The following is a 10600-nucleotide window of genomic DNA, read 5'->3' as shown; positions in this document are numbered from 1 at the left end:
TCTGTAAATTGTGCTGGGCTCAGGCAGATTTATTCTCCAGGGGTCTCAAATGTCCGCATTTCATACCACTCCCTGTTCAGTCCTCAATTTTGTTCTTCATTCTAAAAAACTAACAAATGAAAAACCCTATTGCTCTTAATCAGCTGGGAAACTTATCTGACAAATGTCTTAAGTATGAAGATAGTCATCAGTGTCATGAGCCAACCCAGGTTAACTGCCCATGTGGAGCACACTGCAGAAGGAAGCCCACCAACGCTCACCGTAACAACATTCCTCACTGGTGGACAGCTCAAGTGATGAAGAAATGGACCCTGAAAATAGCAGAGCAGGTCTTGCTCTCCCAAACCCACAAGCGCCCTCCAGGTAAGTACAAGCTACTATTTTTTTCCTATTCCCAGTGGGCCAGAGATAGTCACAGTGCTGGGGAGATGCCAGTTCATGGATTTAGGCACAGACCCATCTGGTTTAATTAATATATTGAGTATAGGGGCGCCTGGATGGCTCAGTCATTAAGCGTCTGACTTCGGCTCAGGTCATGATCCCAGGGTCCTGGGATGGAGCCCCGCATCGGGCTCCCTGCTCAGCGGGAAGCCTGCTTCTCCCTCTCCCACTTCCCCTGCTTGTGTTCCCTCTCTTGCTGTGTCTCTCTCTGTGAAATAAATAAATAAAATCTTAAAAAAAAAGAGTATAAAGAAGCTCTTTGCTATACTTTGCCAGTAGTTCTCTCTGGGTGATAGGGAGGAAGGTTTTTACTCAGCTTGTGACTGGAAATAACTTCAGTTTTTTTGCAGCAGGGGCTCATATTCTGGGATTGAGGTAGGGGAGTTCATACTATCAATTGAGATTTCTTGCCTCTGCATCTGATATATGTTAAGGGAAACTTTTCAACATGACCTGGGGCTCCTTATTGGTTATTCTTTGTGAACCTCAAGCTATGGGATCCTGCCCCACTGTTTAGAGGGGAAATAATCATGAGTGAGATTGGTAGAGGTGCATGATTCAGTTTTCCTTTGCATACTGAAGACGAACATCTTATAAAGACTTCCCTTTTAAAGTGTTTAGGAGAGGCTGATGACAGAGCTTTGGGACTCAATATTGGATTGAATATCACTGCAAAATATTAAGTATATACCAAAGTTTTAGAAGGGACAGTATTTCCAGTTAGCTGCCTCTGAGGATGACAGCAGGAATAGAGATTGAACTAACCCTTCGGAGCCGTTCCTTTCTGCTCAGGAAGTTGAGTGTGTCATTGACAAAATATATTCAGGTGCATTTCTGAGTTGGAAAGACTGAGAAACACATAGGTAAACGTGCCTGTTTTTATTTTTACTCATTAGCATAGATCACTGGGAAAGAACTTAGTGTAGTAACCCTGGATTAGGACTTGGTTCATTTTTTGTTCCATTTTGTTCATCTCCATCACTGGCTAGACAGTGATCTTGGTCATCAACTTGGACCCTCTGAGCCTCAGCTTCTTACACATTTCAGTGAAGATTTTAATTGCAAGATCATTTTTGAAAAAATAAACAATCAAGATCCTCCCTTTCTGTCAGCTGAGAACTTTTCACGGAGAGAGAGAGAATTTTCTCATGGTTGAATTTCTGTTTAAACTTCACAGTGCACCTGAAATTGAACTTTCAGAAGTATCTCTCCATGAAAATCCCTTCCTGGAGAAGGCTGCTTCATCCCCACCATGCCATACATGGCTGATATTTTTGAAGAGGGAGCTGGAATTTCTGGGGGTGAGTGAGCATCTTCCAACCTCAACCAGAGTAGGACTGGCTCTAGGAAAGAGTATTTGGGTGCATGAACAGTTTCCCCACTTGGATTCATGAGGCATGAGAAACCTGGCAGATGAAGAGGTGACACTGGGCCCAGTTGAGTAGAGAGAAGCATTTCCTCATGAAGACTAGGATAAGAATGGCAAATAGAATCTGCCAACTCTGGTCAGTTGCTGGTGGATTAATATCATTAATATCCTATTAATAAGTTTTGTCTGCACTTTGATGGAAAGAACAATTATTGTTGTCCACCATGACTATGTAAATAAAGGTACATGAGAAATGTGTTGGTCATTCCTGCATTAGGTTATGCCTGTATCCATTCTTAGAGCGGCCTGATGATACTGGAAAATATTGCATTTGAATTCCATCTCAGATTGCCTAAACCACCAAAACAATTTCTCATGTTTAGCCTCAATCATAAGGAATTTAATGAAATCTTGGGAAAATACCTTCTTATTCTATAGAACATATGCATTTTTTACAGGTAACCCAAATTCTGGTTGGCTTGATATGTCTTTGTTTTGGAACAATTGTCTGCTCCGTGATCAATATGTCAGAATTTAAAGAAGACGTTTTTTCATCATTTAAAGCAGGCTACCCATTCTGGGGAGCAGTGTTTGTGAGTAAATAACTACAATTGCTTCTGAAATAACACTGCACATAGCTTTTCTCTTGTCTAGGTCAGGTCTAACCAATTATTTATTCCAGTATTTAGAGTGTATAAACATATTGCAGTTTACAAAGCACTTGGGTTAAACATGTTAGCACACTTTTATCAGATGAGAAACCTAAGATTGATAAAAGTTAAATGAATTGCCCAAGGGACATTTAGCTAATAAAAAATGAATCTAAACTTTCAGAATCCAATTCCAGAAAAATGTCCCTAACACTATTTATCAATCAAGTTATCTTCATAAAGGCAGGGGGAAGTGACTGAGGAGGTGAGGAGAACAAGGTCAAACGAGGTCAAAGGACATCTGATGAACTGCTACTATGTCCTAGAAACTCTTTTAGGTGCTTTCTCATTGTATCTCCTTTTATCATTGTACTGTTTCTAAACTAGATGACTGAATGAGACACAAAAATATATAGCTTTATTGATGTGTAATTGACATGCAATAAATTGCACATATTTAAAGTCTATAATTTGACACATTTTGACACCTGTGTACACCTGTGAAAACATTATCAGATCAATATAATGAACATATCCATCACCTCCAAAAACTTCCTTGCACCCCTTTGTAATCCCTCCCTCTGTTCCTTCTCTTTCCATCCTTAAGCAATCACTGATCTGCTTTCCATCACTTTAGATGAGTTTGGATTTTCTAGGATTTTATATAAAGAGAATTATACAGCATATTCTCTCTACACTCTGTCTTCCTTCACGCAGCATAATTATTTTTGATTAAACTATGCTGGTTTTTGTATCAACATTTCATTCACAAGGACATACTTTAACTCTAAACAATATCTCATTGGCTTGGCACTCTGCTAAATACTCAGAACTTATCAGGTCACTTACCTGTTCACGACTCTCCTTGAACCTCTGCCATATTTTATTTGACCCTTCTCTCTATTGTCCTTCATTCTATACACTTAGCTTATTAGGTGTCTCTCAACCCATCATACACTCTGAAACTTTGAAATTGTTTTGAATTTGTGCTATCGATTTATATTTTCAATAAATCTCCCATGTACATTTTTGTAATTACTGTATGTCTATATGACATATGTCAGACTCGAGATATACATGCCACAAACACACGTTACTTGCCCAAAGGAGCTGACACTCTAACACACAGGATGCCCATACAAATAAATAATTACAACAAATTAGAGTCATTTTATAACAGTCATGTAGCAGGTCTGCTGGACCTTGCTACTCTGAAAGTAACCCATGGATTGTCAGGGTCAGCATCACCTGGGAGGCTGGTAGAAATGAAGAATCTCAAGCCCCCTCCAGGATCAACTAAATAAAAGTCTTCATTTTGAAACAGACCCATAAATACAGAGAACAAACTGGTGGTTGCCAGAGGGGAAGAGGTTGGGGGGATGGGCAAAATGGATGAGGGGAGTGGGAGATACAAGTTTCCAGTTATGGAATGAATAAGTCAAAATGATAAAAGACACAACATAGGAAATATAGTCAATGGTGTTGTAATAGCGTTGTATGGGGTCAGATGGTAACCACATTTGTGGTGAGCATAGCGTAATGGATAGACTTGTGGGATCACTATGCGGTACACCTGAAACTAATGTAACATTGTGTGTCAACTATACTTCAATTAAAAAAAAGGAATCTGTATTTTAACAAGGCTGTCACATGATTCATATGCACATTTAACATTGAGAAGCACTCTATAGTAAATAAGAGTAAGAAAATAGTGAGCTTCTGGGGAATATTAATATATAGCTTTATAGAGCACCCACAACTTTACCTTATATTTGGAAGATTGGGCTGAAGGAGAAATAAAGGTCCAAGACTCACTGTGCTCTTCCCCCCTGCCTTTTGTACAGTTTGTTATTTCTGGATTTTTGCCATTTATGGCTGAAAAGAAACATGCTACTTATCTGGTGAGTTGCCATTCTGTCTTTATCCATCCTTGAGAAGATAAGAAAGATGGAATTTTAGGAGTCTTGAGAGAGACGTGTCATCATATCCCATATTATGAGTGAACGTGGATATGTGGGGTTTTTTTCCAACCTATTATGTGTTGGATATAATCATTAAAAACATAATCATTAAAATATCAGCTGTCTTTTTTAGAAAACAGTAAAGCATAATTACCTTGGCACTTGTTTAAAAAATATCCTCACACTGGACCTTGTCCTTGTAAGTACAATCACACAATCACATAGATGATTTGTTTCTGACTGAGGAGATTGTTTGAGGAGACATGATGTGTGTCCATGTGGGTCTTTCTGAACATAGTCCTAGCAAGAAGTTTATAGATGCTTATTAAACAATGAGTATGTTTCCAAGATTTCCTTGTTTTAATTTGCATTTTGAACCAATGCAAAGTTGACTGGGTGCAACGAGCCCTAAAAATGCAGACAGGTCTATTGAATGCACTAGCAGGTGGAGGCTCAGGTCTGAGTGTTGTCCTTCATCATCAGGTGTGGGGAACCCTGGGGGCCAACACTGTCAGCAGCCTAGCTGCTGGGATAGGAATCTTCATCCTGACGGTCAACCTGAAGAGGAGCTTGGTTTATATCTATAACTGCCAGGAAGCTTACAGAGAGGACTTCTGCTTTATAGCTTGTTTTTCCATGGTATGTATTTCTTGTGGGAAGGCTAAGATCTGGGTCCCACTCTAAGTAAGAGCCCTCTTTTCCTTTTCCATGAACATCATCCTTTGCTGTAACCTCTATCCCATAATGTAGTGTTCTGGGGGTTCATGCACAGAGATGCTGGCTGCCACCCCCTCCCCAGCTGAATTCTGTGAGGTTGGAGTCCCCTGCCTCGAACAATTTTGTGGCTTTCTCGTGTGTGTGTCACTTCACTGGGACTGATCATGTGGGGGTGGGGGATGAAATGGTGATGAAATCAGGGGCTGCTATAAAGGAACACACTTTCAGGGTATCTACCTTGTGACTCTACTTGTCTTGTTGTTTATTGTTTGACAGGAAATCGTGACAATGATCTTGTTTCTCACCATTCTGGGATTTTGCAGCGCTGTGTCCCTCATAATCTATGGGGTTGGAGAAGTAGTCCAAGGGAACAAGGTAGGTAGAGGCCTGATACTCAATCCTGAATGACAAGCTGAAGAATTTGAGTTTTATCACTTAAAAATACGGCTTGGATTTCATGGAACATTTCGCCCAGAAAATTTTTTGTCCATGTTTCAGTATTTTGGTTTCCAAATCTCTTACTTTGAAATCACAATTTCCACTCATCAGAGCACAAATCTCATGGTATAGCCCCATGAATGAGGATTAGAAAAGTAGAATCTTCATAATTTTAGAAAATGCAGATATGCTTCTAAGTGTGTTGAGCATGAGAGACAAATATGCAGGTAGCCTATGATGGAAACCCTCAGGCATCTGGGCTTATTTTCTCTTCCAGAATAGTTCACTTATATTTGTTCCTGCTCTCTCCTTTTTCTTGGCTTTTACCTTCATACTTGCTCGGAAGCCTCAGTTTTCTTTCCTTCCTAATTCACGGCAACCAGCTGCATTTCCACTTGCCTTACCCATCCATTATACCTTTGATGTATGAAAAAGAATCAGCAATACTTGAAGTGTATACACTTATTCAAATCTTCCAGATGATACACACTCTCTCCATCTGTCCACTTGCCTGAAGCATTCAAGTCCGGTGGCCTTTTTATCACTTTCCTCCAAAGATAAATAAGACAGCAAATATACCCAAGTTCAGACACATAATAGTCTCACCAACCTGTTATTGACAGACATAATTTCTTCTGGGCCCACTGGCCAGCCAGACTGGCTTGGTTTGTTGGAGATGGAGGGAATAATTATGGTGTAATGAGGGAGAGTATGAGACTCAGAAAGGCAAAAAGAGATGAGCTAGGTCTCTCAAATGAGTCATCTAGTGATGGAAAATTCCTGGTGACTGATATTAAATCATTTTTCCCTCATCAGATTGCAGAAGATCGTCTTTATGAAGAATTAAACATATATTCACCAATTTACAGTGAGTTGGAAGACAAAGTGGAGGCATCTTCTCCCGCTGATTCATAAGAATCATGTCTTCAGAACATTCTGACTCACAGCAAAGGGTCTAGAACAAAATCTTTGTTTAAGGGGCTACTGGCAAAATTTCGATTCTGTCTATGATCTGCCAGTTTTACATTAAGATTTATTCTCCAGAGGGTAATATTCTGTCTGTTGTTTCTGTTCACCTAAACTGCCCCCCCCCCGCCCATTTGTGGATATGTGATAGACTCCTATTTTTCTTGTTTTCCATTGCTGTCTCGTACAGCAACTTTTGTGGGAAGTCAACATGTAATCAGCAAGCATTTGCTTTGTGCCTATAACCGAGCAAATAGAGGAAACAAGTGGAAGGCTGGTTGAGCGCTGAGTTAAACTTTGACAGTTTTGGAACGCCTGGGTGGCTCAGTCGGTTAAGAGTCAGACTCGATTTTGGCTCAGGTTATGATGTCATGAGGCATGGGATCAAGCCCCATGTCCGGCTCCTCGCTCAGTGGGGAGTCTGCTTGTGATTTTCTCTCTCTCCCTCTCCCTCTGTCCCATTTCCCACTCCTTCTCTCTCTCAATCTAATAAATAAATAAATAAAATCTAAAAAAAAAAAACCTTTGACAGTTTGATCATGTTTGGCTCTTAGCCCTTTTCAGAGTTCAAAAGAGCTACACATGTGCATGATATTTGGCCCCCTACTGGACTATAAGCATCTAGAGGGCAAAGCCTGTGCAGGAAACATATACTGAGGACAAATTAGGTGTTTGAAATTTCCCACACTTGTGTCTTTCACCTCGTGTTTCCCAGTTTCCCTCATTATGGAGCTCAAAGTGTATTTACGAAGTGAATGGGTGAACATTCTGGGAGGGTATCCCACAAGGTCAGGTGAGAAGTAGAGTAGACAAGGAGAAAGAAATTACTCTGAAGTGAATTTGGAGGTGATAAGGAGACCAAATTGGCAGATATTTAGCATTAGGAGGATAGTCAGATGGAGATTTGAATAGAATCCTGCAGGTCTGTGTTAGTCATTTTGGTGGATGTTTATCCTATCAGCTTAGCAATGGACGCTTCCTGCTTATGTGTGATCTTATATGGAGAATCCAACATGGAATGTTGAAGGATCATCAATCTTATGAAATGCATTGGAACCCCAAGCCTATTGCTTATTAGTTGTGGCAAGTTATTTAATTTTTTTACTTGATCTGGCTTTTCTCATCTGTGAAATTAAGTTATTAGGAATAATTTACCTGCCCAGGATATTGGAAATAATTTACCTGCCAGGATTTGTTGTGGGAACACACACACACACACACTAAATTAAGACTAACTTTAATGGCCCCACTTTCTCATTTCACTTCAACTTTCTCTTTAATATGCTTCGTGCTTGACCATCTCACATCAGCACCCTGGCTTGCAATGTTCTGCCCTCTCTTTTGTGCTTGCTTGAATTTCTTCTTTCTTTAATCTCTTCCTTAAATCCCAGCTCATTCTTTAGGGTTTTCTAGTCAAGATTGTTCTTCTCTCTAGAAGATGAATTTTTCAAACCAAATACACACACACACAACTTACACTAAATGTAACTTTCCACATGCATACATTTTACATCCCCTTAATGATAATTTTTTCAAAGACACAAAGTCTCATAAAAATCTGTATTATTTCCTGAATCACCAGCACATTCACTGACATAATTTGTTCAATAATGTTTGCAGATTGATGAGTGGGCAGTGGGGAGTTTTACTAAGTTACTCAGTATCTGGTGAGGTGGGTGGGTGAAAACAGGAAAACGATACATGGAAAGATCATTTAATGAGGAATGTGAAATGAAAATAAATTAATGAAGACCTGTCCTAAAAGGGAGTTAGTGGGAATGGAGAGAAATGGTCATATCTAAAACACTGAGTGAAAGAGAAATTGGTAGATCTTGTTAACAAGTTGAATTAAAGGATAAAGTTAGACAAGCCATTGGTCAAAGGAGGACACCTGCTAAGGTTGAAAGAACTGATAGGAAGTCAGAAATATGAATTATTGAGAGAGGAGCACAGATAGACCTAAATTAAGCTCAGTCTCAGACTTTCATTTTTAGGTGACTGAAGAGAAATGCAATGGAGAGGCCTGACAGTGTCCAATACAGAGTTTTGGGAAAGATGAAATTTGGTGTCATTATGAGAGAGCTCATTATCAAATGAAGCAGTTTAACACTCTGAATTATTTTGAGATCAAAGGGAAGCCAAGTTAACCTTCACATACCTATAATCACAGGGAAAAAAAGAGGAAAAACAAACCTAGTGAATTTGGAGGTGATAAGGAGACCAAATTGGCAGATATTTAGCCAGTTACGATATTTAGTTAGATATTTAGAAGTTACGAGAATTATCAGAAAAGTGCACTGTGAAGCAGTAGACAGAGGGCAGCTCAAAGTAGAGAAAGGTCCAATAAAGAGAGAATAACTCACCATCAGACACAGCATCTGCTAGCATGGGCAAGAGAAAAGTCTACAAGAGAAGTCTTGCCCCCAGCGCGGGTGAGAGAGAAGTCTGCCTCCAGGGGATGCATGGAGATGGGGCAGAGCCAACAGCAATGACGAATGAATGGCAGAGGTGCAGAGAAATTCGAACCAGGGCATGGTGGTAAGTAAGTGAATAAAACATTTGCAGAGGCATTTAGTAAGAGACTATGTGATATGAGAAGTCAGAAAATAGATGGCGAGTAGCAAGTCATGAAGAAAAGTAAGCAAAATGTTTATGTTGTTGTTGCTGTTTTTGTTATTAAAAGGAGGAAAAGGTAGTTCACATCTTAGGGTAAGCAGACAAGGTCCTGTGGAAAGCCTGCAAAATCATCTTGGGGTAATATTCACAAGTCATTAATAAAATAATTATGTTTTATGTACTCAGAGTGCCAAAATTAGAAAGCGACAGGAAGATATTAACTCTCCCAGACTATGAAAGTGATCGCATAACCACACACTTGGTATGCTTATCTAACCCAGTACCTCAGGTTTTCTACTTTCATTTTTCTTTTTTTTTTTTTTTTTTTAGATTTTTAAAAATTTATTTATTTGACAGAGAGAGAGGGAGAGAGACCACAAGCTGGGGGAGCGGCAGGTAGAGGGACAGGGAGAAGCAGGCTCCCTGTTGAGCAGAGAGCCCAACACCCAGGACCCTGGGATCATGACCTGAGCCAAAGGCAGATCCTTAACTGACTGAGCCACCTAGGCACTGCTCTACTTTCATTTTTCTGAAATAAAATTATGTTTCTCAAAATTTGATAGCAGCATAAAAATATACCCTTTGACTGTGTTGCTGCTAAGCGATATTCCCATTCTGGATCACATCACTTTTGTGGCATATACATTCCCATCAAATTCCTAAGGCTGGTCTACCAGGACCTCTAGAAATGCATCCAGGTTATCTTTACAACAGTACCATACATTAGCACTCTTTCTCCCACTCAATTCATATTTTAACCAAATTGTTGACTATATCTTTCCCGGATACACAACACAATTTTTGTCTTATTCTGAGAGCTGTCCTGCCCCTGCCTGCCTTTTATCACGTGCCCACTTCAGGCATACACTGAGCACAGAACTGGCCTGTTCTTCACACATGCATTGCTTCAAATTAACTTTCTAAAGATTTCAGCGTGAAGGTCATCTTCTCCATGAAGACTGCCTGATAGCACACCTGTTCATCCAGCCTTCATTTCTTGCTCCGTAACCACTTTACCCCATAATGCAGTATATGGTCATTTATTGTTTGTGTGCTTGTGATCTTCTTGATGTAGCCTCAATTACTAGTATTTGTGAAATAAACTGGAATGCTTTAAGTTGATTTCCTGTCTGTGTTTGTGTTTGTGTATGAGGGTAAGGGTCTGACCAAGAGTAACAGAGAATCAAAGCATCAATTCAGTGATGCCCAAGACCAAGAACAGTTTGTGGAGTCCTCCTTTTTGATCAATGTTTTATCAAATGGAACAATCTATAAATAATCCTCTAGACAGAAAACAGGGTTTTTTTTATTGTTATGTTAATCCCCATACATTACATCATTAGTTTTAGATGTAGTGTTCCTTGATTCATTGTTTGTGCATAACACCCAGTGCTCCATGCAGAACGTGCCCTCCTCAATACCCACCACCCGGCCACCCCGTG

At 39.8% G+C, this 10600-nt stretch overlaps 1 protein-coding gene across 1 annotated transcript; it reads left to right on the top strand.

Moving 5' to 3' along the window:
* Positions 1 to 204: 204 nt before the first annotated feature.
* Positions 205 to 10280, top strand: MS4A2 (membrane spanning 4-domains A2). Its single transcript, XM_006746774.3, has 7 exons — positions 205 to 363; positions 1619 to 1742; positions 2269 to 2403; positions 4305 to 4361; positions 4905 to 5060; positions 5415 to 5513; positions 6393 to 10280. The coding sequence occupies exons 1-7, from the start codon at positions 305 to 307 to the stop codon at positions 6489 to 6491; spliced, it is 729 nt and encodes a 242-aa protein (XP_006746837.1). The 5' UTR covers positions 205 to 304; the 3' UTR covers positions 6492 to 10280.
* The last annotated feature ends 320 nt before the right edge of the window (positions 10281 to 10600 follow it).

Source organism: Leptonychotes weddellii, chromosome 11 (genome assembly GCF_054177405.1).
Source record: "Leptonychotes weddellii isolate Sample4059 chromosome 11, ASM5417740v2, whole genome shotgun sequence".
Lineage (NCBI taxonomy): Eukaryota > Metazoa > Chordata > Mammalia > Carnivora > Phocidae > Leptonychotes > Leptonychotes weddellii.
This window is presented reverse-complemented; position numbering and strand designations above follow the sequence as displayed.

Excerpts from the sequence above, each read along its gene's own strand:
- MS4A2 (XM_006746774.3), top strand. The coding sequence starts at position 305 with ATGGACCCTGAAAATAGCAGAGCAGGTCTTGCTCTCCCAAACCCACAA. Across the intron at positions 4,362-4,904 it reads AGAAACATGCTACTTATCTG|GTGTGGGGAACCCTGGGGGC; the intron begins GTGAGTTGCCAT and ends CTTCATCATCAG. Across the intron at positions 5,061-5,414 it reads TTATAGCTTGTTTTTCCATG|GAAATCGTGACAATGATCTT; the intron begins GTATGTATTTCT and ends ATTGTTTGACAG.